This window comes from Cavia porcellus, unplaced genomic scaffold, assembly GCF_034190915.1.
Source record: "Cavia porcellus strain 051 isolate PalLab524CR breed Dunkin Hartley unplaced genomic scaffold, mCavPor4.1 scaffold_9, whole genome shotgun sequence".
NCBI lineage: Eukaryota > Metazoa > Chordata > Mammalia > Rodentia > Caviidae > Cavia > Cavia porcellus.
Genome location: NW_026947492.1, coordinates 79,844,746 through 79,860,034, shown reverse-complemented (window position 1 = coordinate 79,860,034; position 15,289 = coordinate 79,844,746). Strand labels below are relative to the sequence as shown.

Genomic DNA, 15,289 nt, shown 5'->3' with positions numbered 1-15,289 from the left:
GATGATGGCCCTGATTCTTCTCCATCTCAAAAGCAAAATTAAGACAAGTGAAGTGCAAGGCCTAAATTCCATCTCACCGATGTTCAGTATGCTTAGAGTTAGCGCAGTCCTTCTCCCCTTTTATGAACTATGTCTGAAATTCTCTTTTATGTAGAGAACAAGCAAGTCACGTGAGTGAACACTGAGTGGCTGGAGGCTGGGGCACCTGTGGCTGTGCTGTTCTGTTTGTGTTTTCTCTTGACAAGGCTTTGCTGAGTGTTCTCGAAGTGTCGGTGAATGTTGAAGTGAAGATAGCGTCCCAGGGATTTGTGAATTAATCTGTGGATGCCCCATGATTGGGCAACTCTGGCGCTGGAAAATGCTTGGGAATATACACGCCCCTTGTGATCACTTTGTGACTTAGGGCGTGTTATTTTTTCCATTCTAGTCTGATTTCCCCATAGTAAATAGAAATCACAATATTTGCACCTTCGTTATTATACAATAAATGAAACAGACATATAAGTAAAGTAAATAAAACATTGTAGGTATTTAGAGAACCTATAAATCAAAAGTCTACCAATATATTGTAATCCCAGGACTCTAGATGCTTGAGGCATGAGTATCACAAATTAGAGACAGCATGTGCAACTTAGAGTATGTCTCAAAATAAAGATTAAAAAGAGCTTGGGAAGGAGCTCAGTGTAAAAGCCTTGAATTCAGTCTCCACATAAGCATTACAATTGGTAGGAAACACATGCTCAATCTATGAATAAAAATGAAAACAATAAGGAATTTTTGTTTTTATTTTTGTTTGTTATTTTGTTCAAAGTTAAAACAGCTGATGCTCTGTAGGATTGGCCGAGGGGTAAGAAATTGGATGCAATCCTGTGCTATCCCTAGAAGTGTGAAAAAACGAAGCTTTGGAAAGGACAGTTTGGCAATTTCCACTCAAATGACCAACATTCATGCCCTTCCACCTAGACGTTCTACATCTAAGTATTTCCTCCTAAAGAAATAATGTTTGGGCAACAGACATCTATAGGGATATTCAAACAATGTTCTTTTAAAACAGAATTATTAAAATTTTCTAAATATCCATTGACAGTGGAATGTTCAAATAAGTAACGGTTTACCCACACTCTGGAACACTTTGTAGTAGTTGCAAATTTTAAGTTGGTTGATATGGATTGAGATGGGAAACTGTCTAAGACATATTAGGTGGGCTAGTGTGACATGTGACACATTGCACATGGCCAAGAGTGTAAGAAACTATTTTGTGCACATGCTTGTACATTATAAACACACAGACAGTTCCAGTAGATCAATCCAACAAGCACAGAGCCTGCCTGGGACTGGACACTGGATCATAATGAGTTTCTTCATCCTATTTGTTACGAAGCCTAAAAGCTGCTGTAAATGGGGTCCAGATATGGTCAGGTCTGCCTCATTGAAGTAAGAGAATTTAACCTTTTGTTTTGTTTCGTTTTATTTTCATACATGGAGCACACAGCATAAATACCCAGCTGCTTAGGAGACATGTTAATTAAGTGTCCATCAGAAACTTCATAGACAGTAATTCAGGATCAAGATTATTTGTTTAAAAAAAAAGTTATCATCCATGCAGGTGAAGGGAAATGGGGAATTGTGGCAATCATTTTCCTGAAAAGCAATTCCTAGCTCTGAATTCACATTGGTGACTTGGTTCCCTTGATTAGCAGATCAAGCTATAAATCTCGCTGAGGAAATAAGGTTAATGAAGGGCCCTAGATTCCCCACCAAATTCTTATTTCACAGATATTTTTGAAACACCATCTAGAGAGGCCCAGGCACAAGCAGTGGGCAGTGGAGACAGTGAAAAGAGGAAAGGTGAGCTTGCTGTGCCATGGGCAGAGGTGAATATCGCACTCTTCCAACATCCAGTGAGATCTTCCGAGTGAACCAAGCCAAGACAAAGACAAAAGGAGGAAAGGTCAGTGCCCTGGTGGAGCTCACCTCCCAGGCAGGCATACAGAACCCAACAGTGAGACAAGGAGAATGTGTGGTGAGGATGTCAGGGAGATGTGACCTTGGGGCTACACATGCTACAGAGAGTGAGAAATAACCTGGAAGTGGGCATTGAAAGTGAGAGCTGTAAGGGAGAGTTGAAGGAAGCCCAGAGACAGGAATTTGCAGGTAATTTTGTTTGAGAAAGGACGACTGAAAAAGAATGAAAGCAAAAGTCAGTCTGGAGTAGGGTGGCTACTACCTTCTCCACCTTGGATGTTTGATCTGAGTTATGGTGCTTGTGGGGAGATGGTGGGAGACAGCAGAGTGACCTCACTGCAGACAGCCCACCGCAGCGGGCCCCTTGGTCGGAGGTGGACTTTGGGTGAGATTGTGGACGGAAATATGTTTTAATAATAGTAACTTGAATGCACTAGGTTTTATTTATCTGCTGCTTAAAAACTCAAGTCTCAGTTTATCCAAAGACAATTCAAATCATTTCTCTCATAAATACCCAAATATCTATTTACTTTTTCCCTGCAACAAACCTTTAAAAAAAATCATCAAAGCTCAAACTAGAAAAGTAGCTATTTATCCCTCAGAACTGCTGGAGGGAAACCTCACGCTGGCAGGAAAAAAAAAAAAAAAAAAAAAAAACAGAGACAAAACCAACTGGGATCTGAAAGGCAGGCAGTGCTTTGTAGAAGTGCAGTCCAAGGGTGCTATCAGCGGAGTGAAATGGTTGCTTGACCTCTGCTCATTGCTTCTGACTGCTAACTCTTGCCTTTTGCGGTTTGCAGGTATGAACATAAGCAAAAGTGAAATAACAAAAGAAACTCCGCTGAAACCCTCTCGGAGATCCCTGCCTTGCCTTACCCAGAGCCATGCTCACCCTCACAGCTTGTGCCAATCTCCCTCCCTCTTCCAGTCCACCGAGAGTGACTCTCAGGCTCCCACCTCGGTCACCTTAATCTCTGCCGACAAAACAGAGCAAGGTGAGTGAACAATAGTTCTCATTTTCTTGTGAACGTGCAAAGCGTGTGTCCGTCGCATTGCTCTCCTTCTTTTTCCCATTTTCCTGGCACTGAGGGAACCCCACAGGAAGGAGTCTGCCACTGGAAGCAGACCAGCACTTGGACAGCTGGACTGGAGCCCATCTGCGGGCCCAGTGCATTGTTCTTCCTCCCTTACCCTGCTGGTGGGTGGTCCTCTGGGCTCCTACACCAGCCCCTGCTCTTGGCAGTGGAAGACAGGCATCGCTCCCAAGTCATCAGCTCGGGGCCACTGCCTCCAGCTCTGTGGTTAGGAAAGGTCACTCCTGGTGAGAACTTACGACCAGTGTTCATGTAAAAGATACCAGCTATAAAGAGTTCAGTGTCCTCAAATGAAAAACCGAAAATATTTGTGCAACAGTGAAGGTTTAGGTGCATGAACAGGAACTGGTGTTGTCAAAAAGCGTTGTCATGCTAAGGTTGAAATCTGGGTACATACCAATTAGATGCTATATCCAGAAAAAGAAAGAAAGAAAGAAAGAAAGAAAGAAAGAAAGAAAGAAAGAAAGAAAGAAAGAAAGAAAGAAAGAAAGAAAGAAAGAGGAGAGAGAGAGAGAGAGAGAGAGAGAGAGAGAGAGAGAGAATTTTGGGAACGATAGGACGCACACTGCTACAAGTATCTGCTCATCAAACAAACCAGGAAGCCGTAGGCAGCTTAAAATCGAGAGTCCCGTGTGACCTCTGCTTGGTCCCTGTCATTTGGTGGGTAGGCTGGGGCCTCCTTCCCCTTTCTTTTCCAGCTTTTGCCCTACAGGAGTGTATTCCCTTCTGAGACCTTCTGTTCCTTCTTCCCCTAGTTAATGTGAAAATTACCTTTTCAGTGACATGGCAAAATCTCTGTATATTTTAGATAACTTATAGCCATGTTCAGTAAGGGTGGTGGTAACTGCTCAACAGGATAAAGGAATTAAAACATTTCCCTTATTGAGAGTAACTTTTGTGTCACTAATTTCAACTCATTCACTTAAAATATTTCTTCATGTTTGGCCACCACATTCACATTATACAAAAGTAATTCTTGTTTTTAGGATTTAATTTCCCAAAACTGCAAAGTTTATAATTTTGTTTTTCAGTTAACCCTGAGGAGAATAACAAAGAATCTTTGCTCAAATGTTCCTTTGCTGATCTCAGTGATTTCTGCTTGGGTGAGTTGATTTTCAATATTTTCCATTTCCTTTCCCTCTCTGCAAAGGTAAGCTGTGTTCTCGAAACCTGGAGCATTTTTTTAAGAAAAAAAAAATTAAGTTTAATTATTAACATTTGCTGTGATTATAGTATTCTGAGTTTACAATTATTATTAAAGTATTGCCCATTTTGAAATTCAAATAATACAAGAGGATTTGTAATGAACAACAGTCTTATAACAAAACATGTTTGTTACCATCTTAGAAATTCTTTTTAATTATATGTGAATAAGTATATTCATATTTATATAGCTATATTTAGAAAATTTTGGTACTCAGAATGTGCAATGAAGATAATACTGAGACTCTACCCCAACCCTCTGTTTGTAAATAATACAAATTTTATTTACTGTTTATTAATATTTCTTATTATCACTGTCAAGTGACAGTTTATTCCATCTCCTCTTTGCCTTGTGATGTTATCACATGAGATTTGCTTCTGTTGAGGAAGATACACAGTAAAGCTTTTGCCTGCTGACCTTTCTCCGGAGCAATGACTTTGAACTGGGACTTTTCCTTTTTAATAAATGAAATAAAAATAACATTGCTTTAGAGTTAGTTGGAGGAACTGAATTAATGGAAAGTATCTGGATGATTATGCAAGGAATATATTAGGCAGGCTCACAGGATCAGAGGCAGGAGAAACCACATTGACCTTCTGTGTGCTGGAGAACCAAAGAGTCCAGAAGCTGCTTTGAAAAAGATGGAAACAGAAGCAGGTGAAAGCTCCAGGACAAGTGGGATCAAGACTTCAGTGCCAGTCTGAGGTCAGAAGCCTGGAAGCTCCATGGAGAAGCATCAGTATGAATCTGTAACAGAAGAGGCCTGGAGCCCAACATCCTACTCAGGAAGACTGGAACCTTCAAAATGGCTACACTTCCTGCTTCAGTACCCTTTTTATACCCCCCAGGTTACAATCCTATTGGTTGGTACCACCCACAACTAGGGCGGGTCTTCCCCTTCCAGTTTGCTGACCTGTACATCACTCATCCACAGACACACCCAGAATTTGGCTGTACTAAACTGCTTGGCATTTCTTACTGTGGTCAGGTTGACACAATCAGTGACAACAAACATAAAGCCAGAATAAATCAAGAAGTGATACTCATTTGATTAAACATTTATTTTGTAAATCCACAGTGAATTTATTTACAACCAGCAGAAATTAAGCCTTAAGTTTTAGTACTAAAAACAATTCATGCTCCATTGCCAAAAGTCAGATGAGCTCAGTCCTGCATACACATTTATACCTCTTGAGAGCTCTCAAAGTTTCCTGTCCTATATCGAGAGTCAGTTTTAATTTGTCTAGGGAATGGATGGAGTATCTACACTTTTTACTGTTCACTGAATAAGTAGAGGATATCCTAAGATTAAGAATTTCTAACCTAAAGATTAAATCTTGTTTTTCTAGTGAGTAATTACTATTAAGATATTTTAACTGTTTTTAAAGCCATAAATTGTGTTACTTAGAACAACATTCTAAATGACTACAAATTTGTTCTGTATTTCATGTGTGTGTATAGGTGTGTGTGTGTGTGTGTGTGTGTGTGTGCGTGTGTGTGTGTGGCATAGAAACGGCCTGGCTTATTAAGTCTTCTTATTAAAGCCTCCGAAATGTTCATTTTGTATACAACATCAAAAGAACATTTTATCAGTACAAACATATTGTATCAGAATGCAAAGATCTTTCTTACAGGAATTAATTCTGAAGGAAGTTGCTTTCTTCACTTATTTTCTGGGAAGAAAACAAAATCTAAACCAGGTGTGTTGCTACACCCTTTAATCTCAGCACTTAGGTGGCTGAGACAGGAAGATCATTGCAAGTTGGAGACCACCCTGTACTACCAAGTGAGGATAAGGCCAGCTTGAACCGCATAGCAAGACCCGGTCTCAAAAAGACAAAGGAAAAACTTAAAAAAAGAAAGAAAAAAAACAAAGCCAAAATATCTCCTTTTATTTGTCTAATATATGCATACAACTGGAAAAGTTTCCATGGTGTGTTTCACCAATCATTTTTGCACATGAGTAGTGGATAATAACTAACAATTGCTGTAATCATATGAGCCTTTTATTTAAATTGCATAAATCATATTTTTGGACATTTAGTGACAAAGGCAGTATCTTTCTAAATGTTCAGCATAACTGAATGACCAAATGCCACAATTCTTTGCTCATCATTTCCCCATGTCTCCAATTATTCGATGATAGGGGGCATACGTGCATCTCCCTAAGTATTGTACCTTCCACTCAGTATTTCAGCATCATCCAATATCGTGTAATATTCACTCATATTAGGGAGATTTCCTGGCTTCTCAAGAGATTGAAATGCATGTGAGTGACCATTAGTGCAAGGATACTACAGTAACATCAAGCATCCCAGAAATCCTTCCACATCTAACACCTGGCTAGGATATATTTTTGGAGATATCTTCATATTCATAATATGAATATTGTCATCATCTTTAAGAAGAGACCAAGCAAAATGAAGTCAGATATAACAAGATTGTAATTAAATAATTCATGAAGTTTTATTAATATATTTTATCTTCTAAATGCAAAGCCAATATATTTATCATTTTGTGTGTTCCATGCAGAATGTCAGCTCTAACCCTGAGTTGAATATTGCACAGCCATCTCCAAGTACCAAAGGCTCTGATACCTAAAAGATTGCATGTAATAAGTGCGTTTTCTTCTTTACTATGAACTACTTTGAGCTGCTCCATGAGAATCTTACTGCTATGACAACACTAACTGCATGGAGTGGATGCTGCATTGGGAAGTGATAGGTTTCATTGTTCAAAATGAGTGTACAGCACAGACTGTGTACTGACTCAGAGCAGAAGTTTCCTGAGGCTGCCTGACACAATGTGTATATATCGTGGATGAAATGCTGTTTCCCAGCCAGCACTGCTCAGTCTGCAACCTTGCACCTAGAACCAGCTGTATGACTGGCCTGTTACTTAACCTCTCTGAGCTCCAGGGATCTTATTTAAGTTAGAACCAATGATGCACCCTTGTAGGATTTTTGAACTAAATTAAAAAGGATAAATTCATTGCAGCTCCTACATCACAGAGATTCAACAAGTATGTGTTCGTTGTTTTATTACTAACTCGTTTCGCTTGTATTTCACACCAAATTCCACCAAATTCTCACCAGATTCTCATACTGACCCTTTAGGGGAGGTACTGTTAGCAGACTACAGGTGAGAACACACTGAGTCCTCCAGAGATGGACTAACTCACCCAGAGCTACATAACTTGCCAACGTGGAGCAGATTCGAACCCCCAAAAACCATGTTCCCTGGGTTTCTCACTGTGTCACACAGCGAGCACAGAACGCTGGGGTGAAAAGTGGCTCATGATACCCAGAACACGAGTTCTGTGAGACATGAGTAGGTGTCAGGCTTGGACTGAGACGGGAAAGGGTGCTGAGGGAAAGGTATTTGTGAAATGACTGATTCAAGCGTATTGAATTGGGAGGTTTCTTTTAGTTGTTGCTTTGTGTTTTCTTTCTCTTTTTGATTGACATTTCATAGCTTTTAATTCTACTTCCATAGAGTGGTTACAAGGGCAGAGTTTTATGCCACCCTTTAACCTCCCCACTGACACATATTTGCATGTACACACACACACAGTCTCGGAACATCATTCTGTAAAGCTTAATCCCTGTGTGTTATGATTTATATCTAGCTGTGCCCTGAGCCACTAAACCTCGCAGGTGGGGCTTTTTGGAGGCAATTGCATCACAGGGCTGTATATTTGTGCACTGATGTGCTTCTAGCTAAATGTGACAGTGGGAGGTGACGCCTTGCAGGAGGAAGTGAGCCCTCAGGCATGGCCTGGAAAGCTCTACCTGCCTCATCCTGCTTTATCTCTCTCTCTTTCCTGCCTCCATGCCATGAACTCTGTCTCTTGCACCAGGCCCCTCTGCCACACTGCCCTGCCATGGAGCCAGCTGGCTATGGACCAAAACCACCACGAACTGTGTACCGAAATAAACCTCTCCTCCTTTCCACAGCAGGAGGCAGGTGCTACACCTCAGTGTCAAGAAATAGGACAATGAGACTGTCACTGAAAAACCCTTGTGCAGCAATAACCTTACTTATTGATTCCAGGAAGCCCGTTACCATGGCCTTCACTTTCCTCCTCCCAATGTGCTGTAAAATGAGAACATAGACACACACATTAACAGCCCCACTATTCCCTTGATCACACCGTGCTAAAATTATGTCACTTCAAAATTGAATACAAGTCTCTCATCAGGATTCACATGATTTCAGTTCATAACGTAAATTCCCTAATCTAGTGGTGAAATCAGCACTTTGCTAAGTGACCCGCATCTACATGAAATATAATATTAAGGTGTGTGCTTGCTTTCTGTCAGCGTGGTATTTTAGATCAGTGTCATATGCAAGGTTCCTGTTTCTTAAAGCTGTCAGGGTCCAACAAGTACACAGTGGTTTTGCTCTCATTTTATAGCAGTAGATGAACTACACTAATTTACATCTTTTTTCCCATCAGCATTTCATATCCAGGTGGTATAAGAAACAACTTCCTATTATATCCAAAGAACATAATATTTTCATATTAAGGTGGTATAAGAAACAACTTCCTGTTGTATCATAAGAACATTATATTTCCCAGTCCTGACAACCTCTGGTCAATGTAAATCTTTTCAGCTGTTCATTAAATACTCAAAGAAGTCCTCGTGGCTCAGTGTCCAAAATGCATTCAGAATCCAACCATGGCTCCCCACGCCATGGATCTGTGACTTCTCCTGGTGACATGGGAACTTCCTAACTATCTCCTGGTCCTGACTCTCGTAGTTTGCTTTCTGCACAGCAGTTACAGGAAGCTTTCGTAGATGTTAAATTAAACCTCCTTGTTTTCCTGCTCCAGTCTCTCCAGGGTTTCCCATTACATTTAAAATATAAACTTCCTGTGGTCTTCGCAGGCGCTGGAGCATCTAGCCCATCTCCTGATACTCCTTCACATCACTGCAGCCCCAAAACTTCTTGGGCTTCTTGTTTGTAATAAGCTTAAATTTATCCCTGTACTCGATGCTAAACCAGATACAACCACCTTCACCTTATGTTCCGTGATATATACTGTTCTTTTTATTGAACTCAATATTATTTAAAATTATGTGGTTTGTTTTGATTCTCTGCCTTTATATTTCTAGAGGAAAGAAACCTTGTCAATCTTATTGACACCTGTAGTCCCAGAAGCAATATCGGTACCTGGCACATAGTAGGAACTCAACAAATATTTTAGGATTAGTGAAAGAACCTATTGGCACACACACGTGACTCTGGGGAGACTCCCACCACTGCTTTGCTCTTTGTAATGTCTTTTACCACTGAGGTTTCTTGTGTGTTACAAATCAGTATCTTGTTAATTTTCTCAATGCATATGATCCTCTTTTTTATGTAATCTGTGTCAACACATCATTATGTAAAGCATTCAAAGGTCAAAATAGGTCATCACTCGTGAACTAATAGAACTGCTCATCTAATCTTTTATGAAGTCCTCTCATTGGTTGATGTCACTGTAGCTTTCTTTCTGTTATTATGGACAGCAATTTGTTAGGGTCTCACTCAGGCTCAGATCACTAGCTGATGATAATTGTTATTTAAATCTGTCTTTGTTAAGTTGCACAGTGTATGCTATCTACTCAGTAACAGATGATGATTTCAAAGAAGGATAGATGAGTGGATGGATGGGTAGTGGATGGACAGATATGTACTAGATAGATGGGTGGTGGTTAGATGGGTGGATGCTGGATACAGGGATGCATGGTAGGTGGACATACATGGTGGGTGGCAGATGGGCTTAACACTGGAAAACTGACACAACCATTGCAGTATTTGTGGAATTTGCTTAGCTGTCAGGGTTCACTGGGTACAATTCCATCGGTGTTCTCACTGTTCTACATCAAAGATAGGGCTCATTAGATGCAGGCAGTACAGGAATCACCAAGGACTGAAGTCTGACTGCTCTAACCACTGACCAAGCCACACATTAAATATGGATTAATGAGATAATAATGCTGAGACCACAGATTTATTTTTTAGCATCAAAAGTTCCAATTTCAAAAACTAAATGTTTCTTTTAACTACCTGAGTACATGTCCCATCTGCTTTGGTATTCTGATTTCTGAAATAGAAATATCAGCATTACTGTATGATTCCTTCTTAAACCATAAAGATAAAACAGAATTCTATATTTTATGAGACTGAACTTATATATATATTTATTTATCTATAATATACATATATGTATAGGAGATGACATATATGTTAATTTTTTGTTGCAGTAGTTTTTAGATTTTTGTGAGACAGAGTCTCTATGTAGTGCAGGCTGGCCTTGAACTCACTATGTAGCACAGACCAGCCTTGAACTCGCAATGATCTTCCTGCCTCAGCTTCCCAAACGCTGGGATGACAGGCAGGCTCCACCACACCTGGTTTGTATTATAAAATGTAAACATAACCTGAATCATTTTTATTTCTTTCATCCATGGCCTCACCTATTCTGGTAACTATAACAAACTATTGTTACTAATGTATGAAAAATTAGGCAGTTGCAGTCAAGGAAAGGCAGACTCATGGTCTACTCACATATGGAAAATTCTCTGAGAGGAAACAAATCCATTTGCATGTGATCCTGTAGCTCCCGTGCCATGTAACAAAGTAAGAATGTGACACTATAATAAAAAAAATGGAGCTGGAATAAGTGGCTCCTATTATGTGCACATACCAACTCCTCACAAGGAATATAAATATCAGGTACTGAAAACAGGCACAAAAATTTAGCTAAATAAATAAGAAGGGTGAAGGGAGGGCTGGAAGGGAGGGAGGGGAGGAAAGAGGAAGGAAGATGTGCTGTGTACATGGTCCGCTCCACACGGGGAAGGAAACATTATGTACTAACCAATGTACTAAAAAGCTAAAATGTTATAAAAAGACAGAAAACTATACTCCAGATCTGGCTTTAAAGTGTAAGCCATTTCCATAGGTAGTAATGAGCTGTGTGTATCTGACCCTTTGAGGTTTGAATGGATGCAAATTCTCAAACAAAATTTAAGGCAATGCGTTGTCTTTTCAGTCAACATAATCTCCATCATCAGCCATACTATGATGATTTAAAAGTGCATTTGTATGTTAAATCTTTAAATTTTCCATTTTCTTATTCATGGTAATTACATTATTTCCTATGCACTTAGGCTTTAAAGTGGGAGACTACACTTTTTTTAGCCCTGCATTACTTTAATTGGATTTCAAAGCATGAATTTAAAACAAAGAAAATGATTGTGTGTATAGCTAATACTTTAAATCTTCAAGTATTGGGTACAGATTGTTCTAGTGAGTCCGGGGAACTAGTCCATGAGATTTTGTTAGCTCAGATCTTCAGGTTACAAAGCTGTGGTTTCCAAATAAACCACAGCACTAGGACTTCAGCTTGCATCTGCTGAAAGCAGTGTCGGGTCTCTGCGCTCTATCAGCCTCCTTGCTTCAGCGGGAGATTATTACTTGAGCCCTAAGAATTCCACATTTCAAGCTTTGTATCTTCCTGTTATTCTGTAAACAGCGGGCAGCAAGGTTTTGCTGGTTTCAACCAAAATTACGCTGCTGTCCCCTCTTCCAGAACACTGCTTTCCTTTTGGTCTTTGGAAGTCTATTTTTCTTAGTTTCTCATCTTCCTAGATTTTAAAATACTACCATTTGTGAGACGCATCAAATTAGTAACTGCTTTTAGATAAACTGATTGAGACCATTTGTTAGATAGATGAGCTTTTACATCGTGCTGATTTTTGAAATACTAAACTGACGCAAGGGGTAATCCTCTTAAAAAGAGGAAATACAATATAGCCTTGGTATTGTTGTTAGTCTTATTGCTTGAACAATTCATTTCACTTGAAAATGAATTAGTGCTTTGGGCCCGTGTGAAAGAAATGCTTCAGCAACACGTGGCCTGGATTTCCGGCAAGCCTGGCTCCATCGTGTCCTTGGTGAGGAGAACGCACCTTGGCAGGATTTCTCCCCGCCCGCCCCACCCTCACTGATGGGACCTTGATTTCCTTCTTCAGTCAAAATGCAAAATGTCTCTTTCCCCTGTTGATCTCAGATGTAACTGACCTAAATATCAGCTCGAAAAAGTTCTTAAAACTCTTCGAGGTATGATACAAGCAACCTTCTTCCAAGAAGAACAGAAAAATGTACAGAATAGTGAAGAATTGCCACTTCGCAGACTAAGCAACTAAAACGCCTCATTTCCGCCCCCCCCCCATATTTTCATTTTCTGTTCTTTGTTTTAGATTTGCATGGCTTTACAGAGTTGCATTAGAAAGGGAAACTATATTTAAAATAAAATGTATGCAAATAACATGAAACATCTTTTTTGCTTACCCCTGAGGACTTCTCTGTGTGCTTCCACTGTGCTAAATTAGCAGTTTGACAGACCTGAGGTATGACCCCATTCGGTTGCCAGTTTGTTCAACACTTAGTGAAAATTTGCAGTGTGGGAACCACTGAAATGAGTAGTGGAGTCAAACATTAAACAAAATAGCACTTGCACTAATACTAGATATTAGAACATGAGGAAATAGATATAGCCTGTGTGTGTATGTATGTGTGTGTGTGTCCATATGTGTGGTAACTACATGTGAGCATATATGAGGTGTGCTCAGCAAACACCATGAATGTGTAAACTTTAAAACATTATTATAGTAAAACCCATGTTGCCTTTAATCTCGCTCAGTTCACACCCCAGTGTACAAGCTCTTACGCCACTATCCTCACCACCTTCCGGAAGCAGGTCTCAAAATCCTCTTTCCTGGGTGTCCTGCATCAGCTCAGCACACTGACCTCTCCTGGTCACTTTGACTCTGGGGAGCAGAAGTCTCATGGTGTAGGAGCTGGGGAATAAGGGGGCTGAGTGGAATTTTTATTTGACAGAAGTTGCTATAAACATTTGATCAATGGTCCAAAAATATGCACTAAAACACTGGGTCATTAATCCCCTTCGAAATAGTTTTAAATGCTCCTCCTGGCTCTCAGTATACTTATACCAGAGATTTGGGCAGTATGTCTCTTGCTATTATTTTTAAATTGAAACATTACTTTTCTCACTCGATCCTCCGTTGTGTATGTGTGTACACATATTCACACACACACACACACACACACACACACACACACACACATTCATGTGGCCCGTATTGTACAATTATGCTACAGCCTGACATCAAAGGCTGACTCATTTGTGCATATACAGCATGGCATTTTATCTGTGTGGATGTTATCATAAGATGTTGGTCCTGTTAAATAATAAACAATATGAAAGTCTTGGGAGAAGACGAAGAAGGGTGGGGATTCCACTCTAGAGACCCCCTCCCCGGCCAAGGAGAGATTCTCTGAGAAGGTGTGGAATGAGTATAAAGGTGGCTGACACAGGGATGAAGCATTCTGGGCAGAAAGAAGAGACGGAGTCCTGTGCTGTGCGTGCCTGGAGAGGGAGGAATTCAGGCAAGGCCTGGAGGGTTTGCAGGCCACGACAGGAAGTGGATGGGCCAGGTAATAGGAAGCCAGACAATGCCTGCCCACGGCATGCCGTGGACTGTGGCTTCACTGGAGTGCAAACTCAGGGAAGATCACACAGAGAGCTAGCATGATTTAACTGAGAGTTCATAAAGACAGATGTGCCTGGCTTGTGGTAGGAACAAGAGACAGAAATAGGAGGAACAATTAGGAGACCAGAATGAACTTCTTCGAAAGAGGTGGCCATCTCTTAGACTGAGCAACAATGACCTGTGTTGTTGATTAAAGTCAGCTCCAAGATATCACTCTATTAGAGGTCACACAGGAGTTGCAAAAATTTAAATCCATTTAGTCATTCAGCAAACACGGATTGAGTGGCAATGAGGTTTAGCAATAAAATGGTAAACAAAAGATGAGAACAAAAGAGAAAAGAAAAAGCCCTCCCTCACAGTTCCCTCTTTTAGTGAGGGAAACAAATAGTAAGTCAGTTAAAGAAGATAAAGTAGTAAAACTCTGCTGTGTTAGGTAGCAATGTGTGTGCATGTGTCAAGTGAAGTAGCAAATCCATGCTTCCTGCTAAATTAATGGCATTTACTTCAGGGCCACACGTAGGGAACATGGGAAGCGGGAAGCCAAGGCTGTCCAGAGGTTTGGCCTGCCTGGCCAAAAACACGGGACTGCTGTTTATTAATCTGACTATAAAATAAAACTGTCTTTCATTTGCAATGCTTTCCTTTCTTATTGTCATCTGTCTTGAAATTACATGAAAGGTGTATTTATCTGGTCACAGAACTAGTAGCTCTCAGTGGTTTAACAAATGCTTTTTATGATTATATTCAGGGCTTAAAACAGTTTACACGTTTATGTTTTGCAAAATACTTGTTTTTTCCCCACAATGATTACGCTCAGACTCCTCGTGGCTGTGTTTCTCTGTGCATAGTGGATAATTACACACTGGTGAACAGGTGCTGTGTGCCCTTTGGTCCTATAATAAATACCAGGAGTTCTGCCATAGACAGAGACCATTCCAGCGGGATGAAACAGAAAACACAAGGAACAAGAATTCCTGCTACTGTGAGCTTCCCAGTCATGAAGTTAGAGAAAGGACAGATGTCCCTTTATCGGTTTTTATCCATAAGGAGCTGTGGTTAGTGGAGAAGACAGAGGAGGGAAGGGAGAAAGCGCAGGTGGAGAAGAATCTGCTGTTTTTCACAAGGCGCTGGAGATGGGCTCCTGAGTTAATGCAGGAACGAAGATGCCAAGGTAGACCCTGCGCCCTGGTGGCAGAGGCCCCAAGCCAGAGGTCACCATGCAGGGGACCCAGGATCTGGACCCGTTGTCCTTGCTGGGGTGCAGGGGGTGGGGCGGACACCCAAAGGTCCTACCTGAGAAACCTATGGCTTCTGTTCCCAGTTATACGGGTGCCAGCGGATGGATGTGAGCAGAGAGACTCTCATCAGACTGCAGCAAAATCAGCCAGGCCGAGGTGAATGCAGGCCCAAGGGGCTGTGCACAGGGGAAAGATGGCCTGGTGGGAGCTCTTGGAAAC

The 15,289-nt window shown here is 40.8% G+C and overlaps 1 protein-coding gene across 2 annotated transcripts in view; it reads left to right on the top strand.

Annotated features, from left to right (window-relative positions):
• Nucleotides 1-15,289, top strand: part of Ano3 (anoctamin 3) — a 352,737-nt gene that overhangs the window by 172,508 nt on the left and 164,940 nt on the right. For both annotated transcript variants that reach the window (XM_013147269.3, XM_003464998.5), the window contains exons 2-3: nt 2,766-2,960; nt 4,091-4,162. In XM_013147269.3, coding sequence (XP_013002723.2) covers nt 2,768-2,960; nt 4,091-4,162 — 265 coding nt within the window. In that variant the 5' untranslated portion in view covers nt 2,766-2,767. The remainder of the gene's footprint in view (nt 1-2,765; nt 2,961-4,090; nt 4,163-15,289) is intronic.